The 19,608-nt window shown below is 36.5% G+C and overlaps 1 protein-coding gene across 4 annotated transcripts in view; it reads left to right on the top strand.

Moving 5' to 3' along the window:
• The window catches only part of SSH2 (slingshot protein phosphatase 2), a 257,943-nt gene that overhangs the window by 97,993 nt on the left and 140,342 nt on the right, over positions 1–19,608 (top strand). For all 4 annotated transcript variants that reach the window (XM_047834001.1, XM_047833996.1, XM_047833995.1 and 1 more), the window contains one exon: positions 2,564–2,607. In XM_047834001.1, the coding sequence (XP_047689957.1) occupies positions 2,564–2,607 (44 nt within the window). The remainder of the gene's footprint in view (positions 1–2,563; positions 2,608–19,608) is intronic.

Raw genomic sequence — 19,608 nt, forward strand, 5'->3', positions numbered from 1 at the left:
CCCACAAAGGAATGCATATAGTAGCTTTATTCATAATGGACAAAAATTCAAACACCCGAAGCATATATATCAATAGGAGATGAATAAACAAACTGGTGAATTCATGGAATCCTCAGGAGTAAAAAGAAATGAACTCCTGTTAAATGCAACATGGATGAATCTTAAAACATAATGCTGCATAAAAGAAGCCTCACACAAGACAGTACATACTATATGATTTTATTTATATGAACAGTGGAATCATATAAATGGACTCATATGCTATGTACTAATTTGGGGGGAAAAGTTGGTAGAAAAATCAGAAGAGTAGTTGCCTCTAGGAGTAGGTGGTACCAGGTGTTGACTGAGAAGAGGCCCAAGAAAAATTTCTGAAGTGATAAAAATGTTTCATTTCTTGATAGAAGTTTGGGTTACACAGATACATAAATTTTCAAAACTCATTGAATGATGCACTTAAGATTTGTGCATTTCATTGTGTATAAATTTTACCGTAAAAGAAAAAAAACTATAATACTGAATTCTAATTAATTATACACATTTAAGGACAAATATACTGATGTCTGTATCCTGCTTTGAAGATGGATTGATGGATGGGCAGAAAAATAATATGTAATAAAGCAAGTATATAAAATATTAATGGTAGAATATATATATATATGATGAATATACAGATTCACTACAAGGACTTTCAACCTTTCTGTATGTTTGAATTTTTTTATAGTAGAGTGAGAGCAAGAAAATGATAATTAAAATTCAAGATAGTAGTCACATCGGGAGAGGATAGGAATGGGAGATAGCTAATAAGCACAGAGATGCAAAGGGATTGATACTGTTTTAGCTCTTAAGTGGAATGGTATTCACAGGTATTCATTATCTTATTGCACCTCGTAACTTACATTTATCTTAAATATAACCTTTGTATAATTGTTCATATAATTAAAAATATGACAATATATCAGAAGTTGAGCTCTATTAACCAGTAATAATAATGAAGCACTATTTGAAAAAAGATTACAGGAAATCATTTCTATTGATTATAGTTCCTTTGGGAGTCAAAATCTAACATTTACATTTGCTTATCTGAATCTTTTCACTTGGTTTCTTGCAAACTTCTGGGTTCTGACTATTGACTCTAGAGATAATCAGTTCTTTTCCTGTGACACCTTTCTTTTCAGTCCCTAAAGGGAATACTACTGAACCTAAAACCTCCCCTACAGCAAATAGTTGAGCGCACCATGACATTTAATCTGTCTTCCCTCTTTGCTGTGTTCTTCCCTTTGTGGAAAATAATAGGCATGCCTGAAATCAATAATGAAAATAAAATGGGAATAAAAATTGTAGAGTTTTAAATTATAGTAGCTGCTCAGGAATGGAGACAGAATGATAGCAGAGGTGAATGGAGATAGTTCCATAAACTCAAAAAAGTAGGTGGCTCATTGGCAGACAGTACACATACTGCTTGAAATTCAGCAAAAGTGAATTTTTTTTTATGTTTGCCAAATAGAGCAAAAGTGACCAAAAAACAAATGTAAAATGTCAGGGAGCAAATTTAAAGAAACATTTAGCGCCTTAGTATTATTATTTCTTACATCTTTTCTCACTTTTCCTTTATGTCAATATTCTTGTGTCCATGAAAATCTGTATAATAACTTGTAAGTCCTGACCTAGGCCAGGGAGGGGTAAGCTTTTACAATGTGTTGGGAGGCAGTATTTTTATTAGTTTTAATTCTACTTCACCATGTGAATTTCCTTAAACAACTTATTTATTTCTACTTTCTGGATTTCATTTTCTTCATCTGTAAAATCCGTATTTCATTGAGTCTAATTGCCATATTATAACACCCTCAATTATTTTATGTGCTACTACGAAAACTAAACATTGTAATTAAACAATGATTCAGTACGTTTTTATTGATTGAAGATACTTATCCTAAGCTCTGTGTGTGTGTGTGTGTGTGTGTGTGTGTGTGTGTGTGTGTGTTGTAGAATTCATGAGAAATATAGTACCATCAACCTTCTAGAACTTATAAATAAGACAATATACTTAAAGTGTTGAGCAAGGTGCCTGGCACATAATAAATACTCAATAAGTAGTAGCCATTGTGTTGATGGTGATGCTGTTGGTGATTTGATCATGAGCATTTTGTGAAGTGGTGCTCATTGTTTAGGTTGTTCTTTGGGGATCAGAATTATTAATAGGTCATCTCGATGAGATTTGCTGATAGTAATCAGAATGCCCACTTACTTTGAATTTGAAGTAACATAACAATAGCATAACATCTTTAGTTGGTTTTCAGAGGTATAGTTCTTTTAATTGTTAGTATTTTGTTATCAATGAAATTTGTTGGTAAAACTATTGTTGAAGTTTCCTCCAGAAATAAATTCTGATTCATATCAACCTTCTGGGGTGGTTGAAGTTGCTATTTATGGAGAGAATTCGTTCAAGTGCACAAGGTGAATGAGATGCTCCTACATACAAAGCTTAGTAAAATTGCATTGTTGATATTATGATATGAGACCTCAGGTTTTAAATAATTTTTTTATCATTTTTCCTGATATGCAGGAGGCAGACAGTGGGGAGGAGGAATGCCGGTCACAGCCCAGGAGGTATGTTTGTTTATTATATTCTATAGCATTTCTGTACTTAATTAAATTAATTCTCTACTTAATTAAATCCAGTTACCGACTCAAAGATTTAAAATGGCAGATTGTGGGGCGCCTGGGTGGCTCAGTCGGTTAAGCGGCCGACTTCGGCTCAGGTCATGATCTCGCGGTCAGTGAGTTCCAGCCCCACGTCGGGCTCTGGGCTGACCGCTCAGAGCCTGGAGCCTGTTTCAGATTCTGTGTCTCCCTCTCTCTCTGACCCTCCCCCGTTCATGCTCTGTCTCTCTCTGTCTCAAAAATAAATAAACGTTAAAAAAATAAAATAAAATAAAATGGCAGATTGTATTATGTTGTATACATGAATCTGATAGAATGTTGTATGTCAATGATACGTACATACATACAATGGTAGATTGCTTTAAGAAAGTGCAGATATGCCAATATTAGCCCAGTTTTGACTCAAGTCTCCAGAACTATCTTGAGTAATAAAAAAGTACGTTTTTATTGCCTTTTAGGACACTATCAACTGAACATTTCAGCCTTCAGTTTTGTACTTAGGTTTGTCATTCATTTTGATAGGTAATTTGAATTCTTATAGATTGGTCAATATTTCACTTCCTAAATACAAAGTTTAAATACAATGAATATAATGAATACTCACGGAGTAGCGGGCATGTGGTTAAAAAGGTACCAATACCTACTGCCATTAAAAGAAAAAAATTATGAGAGATTGTTATCTCCTTTAAATGGTTTTATAAAACAACTTTTTTCCACAAGAAATAGTCCTGGTAAGTTCTAAATGTTTATCAAACTTGGGGCACCTGGGTGACTCAATTGGTTAGGTTTCCAACTTCAGCTCCAGTCACAATCTCGCAGTTTGTGGGTTTGAGCCCCACATTGGGCTCGGTGCTGACAGCTCAGAGCCTGGAGCCTGCTTCAGATCTGCGTCTCCCTCTCTCTCTGCCCCTCCCCTGCTCACTCACGTGCACACACGCTCTCTCTCTCTCTCTCTCTCAAAAATAAAATAAAACATTAAAAAAATTAAAATGAAAAATAAAAAAAAAAAAATAAAATAAATGTTACCAAACTTGTATCCTCTGAACTCAATCACATGAACCATTCTGCACAATACAGAGAATGGATACAATAAGCATGCTCAATGTGGAGAAACTGGCTAAAGGGAATGCTTCCTTAATGATGAATTATCAGGGGTTTGTTGATGTTTACCACTCTTGTAAACTATAACTTTGTATAAAAAGTTTCTTTTCATCAGTAACAGGTTTATTGACAATATTTTTCTGTCTTGGTTAGCATAAAAAAAATTGGCTTGAAGCTTAATTTCTTACTTTCTCTTAGGGAAAATCTGACAGTGATGTGTCACTCTTTTGCATAGGGCTAAGGGATACAAACCCAGAAAAAAATTTTAGCTGAAATTACCAGAGGCACTACAGAGGCATCATAAGCTTATTCCCATTAGAGTTAAAAAAAGATTCCAAAAGATTCTGAAATTTTCTAGTAGGCCAAATGTAAAGATCTTTGGGTTAATTTTCAGCTTTACGTATCGACTTGGCATCTACGGGGATAATTGTTGTTCCAAAAATTACATAATGATGAGGCGATGCAAGTTTATTCTCATTCACAACACTGAATTGTCAAGCCATTAGGAACCATATAGACCACTGTTTTTAAAGTTGTTGGCAATAAATCATTAATATGACTAGCAGAGGGTTTTTGTAGACTTCTATTAATAAGAAAAAAGATCATTTAAGAAATGATACAAAAAACAGTGTGGAGGTTCCTCAAAAAATTAAAAATAGACCTATGCTATGACCCAGCAGTAACACTGCTAGAAATTTACCCAAAGGATACAGGAGTACTGATGCATAGGGGCCCTTGTACCCCAATGTTTATAGCAGCACTCTCAACAATAGCCAAATTATGGAAAGAGTCTAAATGTCCATCAACTGATGAATGGATAAAGAAATTGTGGTTTATATACACAATGGAGTACTACGTGGCAAGGAGAAAGAATGAAATATGGCCCTTTGTAGCAACATGGATGGAACTGGAGAGTGTTATGCTAAGTAAAAGAAGCCATACCGAGAAAGACAGAGTCCATATGTTTTCACTCTTAGGTGGATCCTGAGAAACTTAACAGAAACCCATGGGGGAGGGGAAGGAAAAAAAAAAGAGGTTAGAGTGGGAGAGAGCCAAAGCATAAGAGACTCTTAAAAACTGAGAACAAACTGAGAGTTGTTGGGGGGTGGGAGGGAGGGGAGGGTGGGTGATGGGTATTGAAGAGGGCATCTTTTGGGATGAGCACTGGGTGTTGTATGGAAACCAATTTGACAATAAATTTCATATATTAAAAAAAAAAGAAATGATACAAATACAAATAATAAGAAGAAATGAATGAAATAAGAAATAGAAATAATAAATGAAGAAAAACCTGGTAGCACCCATTTTTAAAAATAAAAATTTACTTGTTTATTGTAATTTCTTACATTCAGTATGTTTCCCAGGCTATTTCTAAATCTAATTGCTTTAGTCTTACTCAAAGAAAAGAAACTTTTTAAGTGCCACTTGAATGCCCCTTATAGCTAGAGGTGTGTAAAAAGTTGATTTTTTTTGTATGCTTGACCACTACAGATTATTCTGGCATTTTTCACCACTTACCACAGAATAAACCAGCATTGAGTTAGCATCATTTCACTGAGCATGCCTGAACTCATCTTTACAAGTTTGCAGATTCAATTCTGGCTTGTAGTAGAGAATTGAATAGTAAGCAGCATATTATTAAAACTAATGCAGCTCCAGGTAATAAAAAAAGATCTGCTGTTGATTCCCTCTAGTATGTGCCCTCTATACCCACTTTGTTGAGAATTTTTATTACAAATGGATATTGAGTTTTATCAGATGCTTTTTCTGCATCTATTGACATAATCAACTGATTTTTATCCTTCTTTTTGTTAATGTGGTGTATCATACTGATTGATTTGCAGATACTGAACCATCCTTGCATCCTTGAAATAAATCCCACTTGATCATGGTGTATGATTTTCTTAATGTGTTGTTGAATTTGATTTGCTAATATTTTGTTGAGAATTTCTGCATCTATATTCATCAGGGTATTAGCTTGTAATTTTCTTTCTTTGTGGTGTCTATGATTTTTTTTTTTTATATTGGGGTAGTGCTGGCCTTTTAGAATGATTTTGGAAGCATTCCTTCCTCTTTAGTTTTTGGAATAGTTTGAGAAGGATAGGTGTTAACAGTTCCATAAATGTTTGGTAGAATTCACCTGTGAAGTTGTCTGGTTGTGGACTTTTGTTTGCTGGGAATTTTTAAATTACTGCTTCAATTTCATTACTAGTAATCAGTCTAGTCAGATTTTCTATTTCTTCTTGATTCAGTCTTGATTGTATGTTTCTAGGAATTTATCTGTTTTTCTAGGTGTCGCATTTATTGTCAAATAATTATTTGTTTATGATTTTTTGTATTTATGTGGTATCAGTTATAACTTCTCTTTCATTTCTGATTTTATTTATTTGGGCCTTCCCTCTTTTTTTCTTGATGAGTCTGACTAAAGGCTTATCAATTTTATTTCTTTTTTCAAAAACTGGCTCCTAGTTATATTGATGTTTTCTATTTTTTTATTTTAGTGTCTATATCATTTTCATTTTAACCTTTATTATTTCCTTCCTTGTACTAACTTTGGGCTTTGTTCTTTCTCTAGTTCCTTTAGGTGTAAGGTTACATTGTTGTTTTGAGATTTTTCTTGTTTCTTGAGGTGGGCCTGTGTCATTGTAAACTTCTGTCTTAAAACTACCTTTGTGTCCCATAGATTTTGTGTTTTTATTTCAGTTTGTCTCAAAGTATTTTATTTCCTTTTGATTTCTTCATTGACCCATTAGTTATTTAATAACATGTTGTTCAGCCACATGTTTGTGTTTTTCCTGATTTTCTTCTTGTAATTGATTTCAAGTTTCATACTGTTATAGTTAGAAAAGATGAGTGATATGATTTCAGTCTTACTAAATTTATTGAGTCTTGTTTTGTGACCTAATATGTGATCTATTCTGGAGATATTCCATGTGTATTTGAGAAAAAAAATCTATTCTGTTTTTGGATGGAATGTTTTGCAAATATCTATGAAGTTCATCTTGTCTAATGTGTGATTTAAGGCCAATGTTTCCGTATTGATTTTCTGTCTGGGTGATCTATCCACTGATGGAAGTGGTAGAGTGTTAAAGTTCCCTACTATTATTGTATTACTGTCGGTTTCTTCTTTTATGTCTGATAATACTTGCTTTCTGTATTTAGGCACTTCTATGTTGGGTGTATAGATATTTACACATGTAAAAATATATCCTCTTCTTGATCTTTTTATCATTATGTAATGTCCTTGTCTGTTCTTACAGTCTTTGCTTTAAAGTCTATCTTGTCTTGGAGCACCTGGCTGTCTCAGCAGAGCAAAGGACTCTTGATCTTGGGGTTGTGAGTTTGAGGCCCTCGCTGGGTGTAGGGCTTACTTAAAAATAAATACTTAAAAACTAATAATAAAGTCTATTTTGTCTGATATAAATATTTTACACATGTAAAATATTGTTACCCCAGCTTTCTTTTCATTTCCATTTACATGGAATATCTTTTCTCATCCCTTTACTTTCAATCTGTATGTGTCTTTAGATATGAAGTGAGTCTCTTGTAGGCAGCATACACATGGGTCTTGTTTTTTATCCATTAAGTCACCCTATGTCTTTTGATTGGAGCATTTAGTCCACTTACATTTAAAGTAATTATTGATAGATACGTACTTATGCCATTTTGTTGGTTGCCTTCTGGTTGTTTTTTGTAGTTCTTCTGTGTTCCTTTTTTCTTCTCTTGCTCTTTTCCCTTGTGATTTGGTGAATTTCCTTAGTGTTATGTTTATTTTCCTTTCTCTTTATTTTTTATGTATCAGTTATAGGTATTTGGTTTGTAGTTACCATGTGGTTCATACATAACATCTTATGTATATAGCAGCCTATTTTAAGTCAATGATTGCTTCAATTCATGCATTCTAAAAGCACTACACTGTTACTTCCTCTCTCCCCACATTTTATGTTTTTATGTCATGTTTTACATCTTACTATTTTGTATATTCTTTGACTATTGTAGGTCCTGATGATTTTACTAATTTTGTATTTTGATTACAGACTAGTTAAAGTAGGTGGTTGATCCACCACCTTTATGTTTACTTTTATCATTGAGATTTGTTTCTTTCATAAGTTTCTTGGGGCACCTAAGTGACTCAGTCAGTTAAGCATCTGACTCTTGATTTTGGCTCAGGTCATGATCTCACAGTTCTTGGGTTCAAGCCCTGCATCAGGTTCTCTACTGTCAGCACAGAGCCTGCTTAGGATTCCCTCTCTCCCTCTCTCTCTCTCTCTCTCTGCCCCTCCCCTCCCATGCTCACTTGCTCTTACTCACTCTCAAAATAAATAAACTTTTAAAAAGGCATAATTTTCTTATTTCTAATTTTGTACTTTTCCACTTAAAGAAATCCCTTTAATATTTACTATAGGGCCACTTTGGTGTCTCCTTTGACTTTTGCTTTTCTGGGAAAAGCAGAAGTCTCCTTCAATTCTGAGTGATAACCTTGCTGGGTGGAGTATTTTTGGTTGGAAGTTGTTTCCTTTTAGCATTTTGAATATATTGTGCTACTCCCTTCTGGCCTGTAAAGTTTCTGCTGAAAAAATCAATTATAGTCTTATGGGAATTCCTTTGTACATAAATAGATTTTTTTTTCTCTTGCTGCTTTTAAGATCATCTCTTTATCTTTAAATTGATGACACTTTGGTGATAATGTGTGTTGGTATGGGTCTCTTTGGGTGCATCTTATTTGGGAATCTTTTTGCTTCCTGGACTTGGGTGTCTGTTTCCTCACCAGGTTAGGGAAGTTTTCAGCAATTATTTCTTCAAATAGTTTTTCTGTGCCTTTCTCTCCCTCTTTTCTCCTTTTGGGAGCCCTATAATGGAAATGTTAGTATGCTTAATGTTGTCCCAGCGTCCCTTAAACTATCCTCATTAAAAAAATTTTTTTTTCTTTTTTCTCTTCTGAGTGGGTGATCTCTACTACCCTGTCTTCCAGATCGCTGATCCATTCTTCTGCATTCTGATCTGCTGTTGATTCCCTCTAGTATATTTTTCATTTCACTTACTGCATTCTTCAGCTCTGATTGTTTTTTTTTTTTTTTATTTTCTGTTTCTTTGTTGAAGTTCTTGCTGTGTTCATGCATTCTTCACTTGAGTACAGTGAGATTGTTTTATGGCTATTACTTTGAACTTTTTATCTGATTATTTCCATTTCGTTCAGTTCTTTTTCTGAGATTTTATCACATTCTTTCATTTGGAACATATTCCTGCCTTTTTATTTTATGTAACTCTCTGTTTGTTTTTATATATTAGATCAGTTACATGTACCAGTCTTGGCAGAGTGGCTTTATGCAGAAGGCATCCTGGGGCCCAGTAGTGCGAACATCCCTGAGGCACCTGGCTCAGGTGCCTCAGAGATATTTCTTGTATGGGCTACATGCACCTTCCTGTTGTGGTCTGGTCATGATCAGTGCAATCTCATGGGTCTGTGGGGCAGCTGCAGCAGCTGTGAGCATGCTAGTGGGCTGGGCAGGCCTCTGGCAGAGCTGACTGCCAGGTTGGCTATGACTATTGCAAGCATTCTAAATGCAGGGCTGGCACGCCACGGCAGGAGCACTTGGGAATGGCTCTGGTGCTGAGTATGACTGTGGGATGTGGTGGATCAGGGAGCCACGTGGGAGGGACTCCAGGCCAGGGTGGGCAGGTTGGATGGGGCTAGCTGTACTAGTACAGTAGATGGAGAGCGTCAGAAATGGCACCTGCTATGGCCAGGCAAGCCAGGCAAGAAGGGAAGTAAAAAAATTAAAAGTGCCCACCGGTGTTTCTATCTTCAGAGAACATTCCAACAGATCACTGCCCCTCCAGCACACACCATAAAACTAGTCAATGGATCTCCTTCATGTGTAACCCAGGCACTTTCAAACTGCTGCTTCTGCGTTGGGATTAAGAGCAAGAATGTGCACTTGCCCTTTAAGAGCAGAGCCTCGGTTTCCTACTGCCTTCCAGCTCTCCCAGACATTAGTCCCATTGATTTTGAAAGCCAGAGTTTATGGGTGTGTGTCTTCCTAGTGCAGGTCACCTGGACTATGGAGCCAGATGTGTGGCTCAGATTTCTTCTTCCTTAGGAAGAGCCTCTATGGTTGCAATATTCCTTCCACTGGTGGGAGTGTGGGTCCTAACTAAACTGAGTCTCCACCTGTGCTACATGTCTTAATGTGGCTTTTTGTTTATATCCTTAGTTGTATATGATCGATTCTGCTTGCCTTCAGTTCTCAGAGATAATTGTTTTATATATAGTTGTAGATTTTGGTGTGTCTGTGGGAAGAGGTGAGCTCAGGATCCTCTTACTTTACCATCTTGATCCCACCTCTAGAAGGTGACTTCTAAGGTTACATAGCTATTAGTGGATGCCGGTTATATCCAAAATATGACCAGCAGGAATCTGTTACCCTCTGGAGGAATCCAAAATAATGGGGGCTGGAAGTACTGAACCTTGTCTTTTTAAATTACTCAGTGTGAAGTTACTTTTCTTTTTAATTTTTATTTATTTATTTATTTTTTAAAGCAAGCTCTATGTCCAATGTAGGGCTTGAACTCACAACCCTGAAGTCAAGAGTTGCATGCTCCACTGACTGAGCCAGCCAGTTGCCTCTGTGAAGTTAGTTTCCATGTTCAACCCAAAACCTCTCCTGTTTTAAGCCTGGTTTCTTCCTTTTTAGTCTTTCATAGACATGAAGAATTACTCACCATCTACTGAGAAAGTTCTTTACCATTGAAAACATGTTTTTTCCCCATGATACCTCAAACCTAGCAATGAAAACAAAGTTTGCAGCAGATGGGGTAAAGAGAGCAGTGGGGGCCAAAGTACTCTCGGGAAATCTCTTGGAAGAGCTGGATCTTGAATGAATGGGATTTAGATAGGAGAACAGAAGAGCATTCCAAATATAGGAGGATGGAGAGAATGGAAAGATACCCTCAGAAGTCTAGAAGTAGGTGTTGATGTGTTTCAGTGATAGTAAGAGGATAATTGCCTATATCTTAAAAGCAGAGTTTCTATTTGATAGATCTTTGTCTAGAAGAATGACATGATTGCCAGAAAAGAATATGGCAGTGTTAAGCAGTATGAGAAGAGGCAAGAAAACTATCCAGGAAGCTGTTTCAGGCAAGTGGCTAGAGGTGGGCAATCTTCTTCCATCTGACAGCCCTGTGAGGGCAAGCGTTACATCTTTTATCTCAGTATCCACAGCAATTAGCATGTGTTTGGTACTCAGTAAATGCTTGTTGAATGAATAAATGAAAATAGGAGAGTGTTGATATCTCTACTAGAAATGATGTAGTTGAAAAACAGAACTTGTATGAGGAGTTCACCTTTGAACATGTGAAATACCAGTGTGATAGTCAAGTAGACTGCTTGAAGACAGTTGGAAGAAAACAGAATCAGACATGTCTTTGTGTGAGATATAGTTTCACAATGGCACTTTATTATGAGTTCATTCAATTTGTGGCCAAATCTTTCCTCTTTGGTACCTCGTCAAGTTGTTGTGTGGTTTTTTTTGTTTCATCTTGTATTCATTCTGTTATTTGTACTTTCGAGATATGTCTTCCATTTATTTGGTAAAATAACTTTAGTATGGATTTAAATATCATAATGACAATAAATGTCATTATGCATTGCCCATCTTTTGACTATAAGAAAAAGGACACATACACTTCTACCTCAGTGTACGTTCTAGTTAAAGAACATATTGTCCTAGAGAATAAGAGTATTAAATAAAAAAACGAGAAACAAGATAGAAGTCATTTGTAAATGTGAGCTGATGATTTAATCCTAATTTTTATCTCTTTTAAAATTTTGAAACAATCTTATATTTACAAAAGTTGCAAATACAAGGCATTTTTTCTCCTCAGCCATGTGATAGTAAGATGCTCTATCACCTTGCTTTTCTGTTTTAAGAAATAGAATGATGGCATTAACATTTCAAAGATGAACTGAATATTTATTGAACTTACTGCTGTAAGTTCAGTGTGTATGTGTGTGTGTGATCTGTTGTTTGCTTACAAAATTAGAGCTTTCCATAAATTAAAAACTGGTTCTAGGGGTGCCTGGGTGGCTCAGTCGATTAAGCATCTGACTCTCGATTTCAACTCAGATTACGATCTCGCAGTTTGTGGGTTTGAGCCCCACATTGGCCTCCGTACTGACAGTGCAGAGCTTGCTTGGGGTTCTCTATCTTTCCCTCTGTCTGTCCCTCCTCTGCTCATGCTCTCTCTCAAAATAAATAAATAAACTTAAAAATTAAAAAAAAAAAAAAACTGTTTCTAACTGATCACATTGAAGTATACATCTTCTGCTGTTGGCCCTTCTGAGGTCTCAGTCTCTGCCTCCCACCATGCAGGTTATTCTTCTAATCCAGAGAACTATCAACTGTCTATAAACATTTGGGTCTGGCCAACACAGGGTGTAGTGAGCTGGCTTCTTATTCTATTGAATTCTGCCACTGTATTGAGTTGCCTCTTCAAATTGTTAAGTGCACACTTTTAAAGGCTCTTTGCATTTGTTGACAAGAGTGAGAATTTTCATTTCACTGAAGCATTCTTTGTTTCTGAAGAATGTAGTCACAGGTATTTTGCATTTATCTGGCATGTTCTGCTTCTGGTAGCTATGAAAGGCATTCTTCTTAAATCTAATTTGAAAAGCAAATCTAATTATTGCAGCCAGGATGAAATTATGCATATCTTTTAAAGGTAGGTAAATAGTTTTACGTTTTTTCCAGATGTTCTTCATGGCATTAACAACAACAAAAAAAAATGTAAAGTAAATTTCCCCTCACTTACTGACTTTTCTAAACTATGTTTTGGAAAAGTTATTTTCTTAGGTAAATACATAGAATTGTTGAATTTTTATATTAATACAGGAAGTAATATAACACTGTATGTTCCTTACATTTCAATTTTAAAAGAAGATTGCAGGGGCGCCTGGGTGGCTCGTTGGTTAAGCGTCCAACTACGGCTCAGGTCATGATCTCACGATCCGTGAGTTCGAGCCCCGCGTCAGGCTCTGTGCTGACCACTCAGAGCCTGAAGCCTGTTTTGGATTCTGTGTCTCCCTCTCTTTCTGACCCTCTCCCGTTCATGCTCTGTCTCTCTCTGTCTCAAAAATAAATAAACATTAAAATTTAAAAAAAAAAAGAAGAAGATTGCATACAGCAAGATAGAACAATTGTATATATTTATGCACCTAATGTCAGACCATCAAAATGTATGAGGGGCACCTGGGTGGCTCAGTTGGTTAAGTGTCTGACTCTTGATTTTGGCTCAGGTCATGATCTCATTCGTGAGTTTGAGCCCTGTCTTGGGCTCTGTGCTGACAGTGTGGAGCCTACTTGGGATTCACTCTCTCCTCTTCTCTCTCTCTGCCCTACCCCATTCAAGCACACAGACTCTCTCCCTCGCTTTCTCTCTCTCTCCCCTTCTCTCTCTCTCTCCCTTTCAAAATAAATAAGCTTTAAAAACATTTTTAAATGTATGAAGCAAAAACTAACATAATTGAAGGGAGAAATAGATATCTGTATAATAACAGTTAGAGACTTCAGTATTACACTCACAATAATGGATAGAACAACCAGACAAAAGATAAGTAAAAAATTAGAAGACTTAAACTAACTAGATTTAACAGACATATGCAGAACATCATCCAACAACACCAGAATATATATCCCTCTCAAGTACACATGAGACACTTTATAGGACAGACCATATGTTAGGCAACAAATTAAGTTTCAATAGATTTTGAAAGGTAGATCTCATACAAGATATCTTCTCTGACCACAATGGAGTGAAGACAGTAGTAAGAAAAGGAAAACTGGAAAACTCACAAAATAGTGGAAATTAAAGAGCATACTTTTATACAACCAATGCATCAAAGAAGAAACCACAAGAGAAATTAGAAAATACTTAGAGACAAATGGAAACAAAACACAGCATACCAAATCTTATGGGATGCAGCAAAAGCAGTGCTAAGGGGAAAATTTTATAGCTATAAATGCTTACATTAAAAAAACGAGATCTCGGGGCACCTGGCTGGCTCAGTCGTTAGAGCATGTGACTCTTGATCTCAGGGTTGTGAGTTCGTGTCCCACACTGGGTGTAGAGATTACTTAAAAATAAAATCTTGGGGTGCCTGGGTGGCGCAGTCGGTTAAGCGTCCGACTTCAGCCAGGTCACGATCTCGCGGTCCGTGAGTTCGAGCCCCGCGTCGGGCTCTGGGCTGATGGCTCAGAGCCTGAAGCCTGTTTCTGATTCTGTGTCTCCCTCTCTCTCTGCCCCTCCCCCATTCATGCTCTGTCTCTCTCTGTCCCAAAAATAAATAAAAACGTTGAAAAATAAATTTTTAAAAAAATAATAATAAAAATAAATAAATAAATAAAATCTTATTTTAAAAAGTTAAAAAAAAAAAATACCCAACATCTCAAACTAGCAGCCCACTTTACAACTCAAAAGACCAAACCAAATCCGTAACTACCAGAGGGGAGGGAATAATAAAAATTAGAGCAGAGATTAGTGAAATAGAGACTAAAAAACAATAGAGAAAATCAGTGAAACAAAAATTTGGTTCTTTAAAAAGATTGATAAAGCTGATGACAAACCTTTAGTTAGATAAACTAAGAAAAAAAGAAAAGAGACTCAAACTACTAAAACTAGAAAGTGGAGACATTACTGATTCTACAGAAATGAAAGATTATAAGAGAGTACTATGAACAAATTGGATAACGTAGATGACATGGATAAATTTCCAGAAAAACAGGGGCGCCTGGGTGGCTCAGTCGGTTAAGCGTCTGACTTCGGCTCAGGTCATGATCTCACAGTCCGTGAGTTCGAGCCCCGTGTCGGGCTCTGTGCTGACAGCTCAGAGCCTGGAGCCTGCTTCAGATTCTGTGTCTCCCTTTCTCTAACCTTCCCTGTTCATGCTCTGTCTCTCTCTGTCTCAAAAATAAATAAACATTAAAAAAAATTTTTTTTTAATTTCCAGAAAAACAAAATCTTCCAAGACTAAGTCACAAAGAAATAGAAAATCTGAATAGACCTATAACTATTAAGAAGATTGAATCAGTGATCAGAAATCTCCCAACAGGGGCTCCTGGGTGGCTCAGTCAGTTGGGTGTCCAACTTCGGCTTAGGTCATGATCTCACAGTTTGTGGGTTCAACAGCTCAGAGCCTAGAGCCTGCTTCAGATTCTCTCTCTCTGTCTCTCTCTCTCTGTCTCTCTCTCTCTCTCTCTTTCTGCCCCTCCCCTGCTTGTGCGCACGCTCTGTGTCTCAAAAACTGAATAAATAAACATTAAAAAAAAAAAGAAATCTCTCAACAAAGAAAAGCTTGAACCCAGTGGCTTCAGTGGTTAGTGCTACCAAACATTTAAGTTTTGTTTTTTTTTTTTTTAACATTTATTCATTGGGGCGCCTGAGTAGCTCAGTCGGTTAAGTGTCTGACTTCAGCTCAGATCATGATCTCACAGTCCGTGAGTTCGAGCCCCGCATCGGGCCCTGTGCTGACAGCTTAGAGCCTGGAGCCTGCTTCGGATTCTGTGTCTCCCTCTCTCCCTGCCCCTCCCCTGTTCATGCTCTGTCTCTCTCACTCTCAAAAATGAATAAGTGTTAAAAAAATAATTTAAAAAATTTATTCATTTTTTGGGAATGCAAGCTGGTGCAGCTACTCTGGAAAACAGTATGGAGGTTCCTCAAAAAACTAAAAATAGAACTACCCTATGACCCAGCAATTGCACTACTAGGCATTTATCCAAGGGATACAGGTGTGCTGTTTTGAAGGGACACATGCACCCCCATGTTTATAGCAGCACTATCAACAATAGCCAAAGTATGGAAAGAGCCTAAATGTCCATCGATGGATGAATGGATAAAGAAGATGTGGTGTATATATACAATGGAATATTACTCGGCAATCAAGAAGAATGAAATCTTGCCATTTGCAACTATGTGGATGGAACTGGAGGGTATTATGCTAAGTGAAATTAGTCAGTCGGAGGGAGACAAAAATCATATGACTTCACTCATATGAGGACTTTAAGAGACAAAACAGATGAACATAAGGGAAGGGAAACAAAAATAATATACAAACAGGCAGGGAGACAAAACAGAAGAGACTCATGGAGAACAAACTGAGGGTTACTGGAGGGGTTGTGGGAGGGGGGATGGGCTAAATGGGTAAGGGGCATTAACAAATCTACTCCTGAAATCATTGTTTCACTATATGCTAACTAATTTGGATGTAAATTTTAAAAAATAAAATAAAATAAAAACATTTATTTTTGAGAGAGAGAGACAGAGTGTGAATGGGGGAGGGGCAGAGAGAGAGGGAGACACAGAATCCAAAGCAGGCTCCAGACTTTGAGCTGTCAGCACAGAGCCTGATGCGGGACTTGAACTCACAAACCATGAGATCATGACCTGAGCTGAAGTTGGACGCTTAACCCAATTGAGCCACTCAGGCGCCCCTTTGCTACCAAACATTTAAAGAACTAATACCAATCCTTTTCAAACTTCAAAAAAATTGAAGAGGACAAAACATCTTCTAATTCATTCTATGAGGCCAGTATTAACCTTAAACCAAAGCCAGACAAAGACACTGTAAAAAAAAAAACAATATTTCTTATAAATATTGATGCAGAAATTTCTAACAAATTATTAGCAAACAGAATTCACAAGCATATTAAAAGGACTATACACTATAACCAAGTGGGATTTATTCCTTGAATGCAAGGATGGTTTACATATGAAAATCAATCAATGTAATATGCCCCATTAACAGAATAAAGGGAAAAAACACATGATCACGTCATTTGATGCAGAAAGCACATTTAGCATAATTCAGTACTCTTTGATGTGAAAGGTGAAAGACTGAAAGCTTTTCCTCTAAGATCAAGAACAAGACAAGGATGCCTACTTTCACTACTTCTGTTCAACATAGGAGTGGAAGTTCTAGCCACAGCAATTAGGGAAGAAAAAGAAATAAAAGAATATCCAAATTGGAAAAGAAGAAGTAAAATTTTTGTGCTTGCAGGTGATACAATATATAGAGAAAACTCTGAAGATTATACACACGTACACCTGCTAGAACTAATAAATGAATTTAGTAAAGTAGCAACATACTAAGTCAACACACAAGTCAGTTACATTTCTGTACACAAACAATGAACAACCTAAAGAGAAAATTATAAAAACAATTCCATTTATAATAGCATCAAAAAGGATAAATACTTTGGAATTAATTTAACCAAAGAGATGAAAGGCTTTGCACAAAGAAAACTATAAATTGGCGCACCTGGGTGGCTCAGTCGGTTAGGGGAGGAGCCTGCTTGGGATTCTTTCTCCCTCCCTCTCTCTCTTTGCCCCTCCCCCACTAGCATGCACGCACGCTCTCCCTCTCTCAGAATAAATAAACATTTAAAACTTTAAAAAATTTTTAACATTTATTTTTGAGAGACAGAGAGAGATACAGCATGAGTGGGGGAGGGACAGAGAGAGAGGGAGACACAGAAACCAAAGCAGGCTCTGGGATCTGAGTTGTCAGCACAGAGCCTGATGCAGGGCTTGAACTCACAAACTGTAAGATCATAAATATATATTTGTCATATATATTTTATTGTGTGTGTATATACATACATATATATGTGTGTGTGTGAGTGTGTGTGTGTGTGTGTGTGTGTGTGTGTGTAGGTATACATACATACAGTGGAATATTATTCAGCCTTACAAAGGAAGGAAATTATGCAATATGCTATAACACAGATAAACCATGAGGACAGTATGCTAAGTAAAATAAACCAGTCACAAAAAAGACAAATACTATATGATTCCACTTATATGAGATATTTAGAATAGTCAAAATCATAAAGACAGAAAGTATAATGGTGTTTGCTAGAGAGGGGAAAAAAGGAGTTATTGTTTAATGGGTATAGAGTTTCAGTTTTATAAGAAAAGGAGTTATGAGGATGGATGGTGGTAATGGTTACATGTATTTCATACCACTGAACTGTATACCTAAAAAATAGGTAAGATCATAAATGTTATGTGTATTTTACCACAATTACAAAAAGACAAAAAAAAATACCTATCAGTGCTGATTATTTAGTAGTAACAAAATATTTTTAGCTACATGACTTGTGACTATAGATTCCTGTGGACTATATCCTGGAAATGAGTGAATTTGATATTTTCTTTTTGGCTGGACTATTTCTCTTATTACCAGGCCAATATTGAGCAGAAATTCTATATTCTAGACTGAAAAGGTCTGAGGTAAAATTCCTCCACTAGAAGGGAAATAAGAGGTAGGCAGCTCTGGGAATGTGGCCTTTACCTTTTTCCCACCATTCAAAGCATTATACATTCCATAATTCAGTTCTCATCAAAGCACTGAAAAGTGTTAGAATAAATAATCTCTTAGTCAATTCAGTGTTTTTTTTTTTTTTTCTGCTGGGGAGAGGGCAAATGGGGAAGAACAACAGTACAATCACATCAGAAGAGGAAAGAGTCCCTTTCAGGAGTAGAGGAAAGAACTGATAGTCAAGAACTCTTGAGCAGTTGAGAGGATACTGTTCCTACTTGTTGTCTCCTCTCCCTGGCAAGCTGGACAGATTACAAGTCAGAGAAAGGTATGGCCATGTGGCCTCTGGCATAGAGACGTTCCAGATCAACCAGTAGCAATAGAAAGAATTGTTCATAATTCAAATTTTCTAAAGACAAAGGTTAGTGATTGGAAGATTCCCTTTCCATTCTTACCCTTTGTAAAATGAACATAGGTGCCAGGGGATTGTGCTTTTACAGTATGGCAGCATACTATATGTTGCCTTATTAGATTGTCCTTGAGTAATACTCTTTTTTTAGTTTTATTGAGAAATAATTGACAAACATAGAATTACATTTTATAGGTAAAGTTTGAGTCCTTAAGCAGAAGGTCCAGTGGCTAAAAATGTATGATTATGCCTCTAGCAAAATAAGTAATTTTCAATAACTATCAAGTATATATATGTGCTAACTACTAGAACCAAGGAGCATCTCCCTATCAGAGCTGGATAGATGCTGTAAGTTATAATATCTAATGAATAAATAACTATCTTAATTTATAAAATAATTAAATATGTAATGATAATAGCAATGAATTTTTAATTTCAGCCACTATCCAGTATGAGGTTTCTGTATTTTTTGAATTAAAAGTCTTCTTTCAGTAATAGCATAGTTTTATACAAATATTCTTTTTTTTTTTTTTTTTTTTTTTTTTTGAAATTTATTGACAAATTGGTTTCCATACAACACCCAGTGCTCATCCCAAAAGGTGCCCTCCTCAATACCCATCACCCACCCTCTCCTCCCTCCCACCCCCCATCAACCCTCAGTTTGTTCTCAGTTTTTAAGTCTCTTATGCTTTGGCTCTCTCCCATTCTAACCTCTTTTTTTTTTTTTTCCTTCCCCTCCCCCATGGGTTCCTGTGAAGTTTCTCAGGATCCACATAAGAGTGAAACCATATGGTATCTGTCTTTCTCTGTATGGCTTATTTCACTTAGCATCACACTCTCCAGTTCCATCCACGTTGCTACGAAAGGCCATATTTCATTTTTTCTCATTGCCACGTAATATTCCATTGTGTATATAAACCACAATTTCTTTATCCATTCATCAGTTGATGGACATTTAGGCTCTTTCCATAATTTGGCTATTGTTGAGAGTGCTGCTATGAACATTGGGGTACACGTGGCCCTATGCATCAGCGCTCCTGTATCCCTTGGATAAATTCCTAGCAGTGCTATTGCTGGGTCATAGGGTAGGTCTATTTTTAATTTTCTGAGGAACCTCCACACT

The sequence above is a fragment of the Prionailurus viverrinus genome, chromosome E1 (assembly GCF_022837055.1).
Source record: "Prionailurus viverrinus isolate Anna chromosome E1, UM_Priviv_1.0, whole genome shotgun sequence".
Classification (NCBI taxonomy): Eukaryota; Metazoa; Chordata; class Mammalia; order Carnivora; family Felidae; genus Prionailurus; species Prionailurus viverrinus.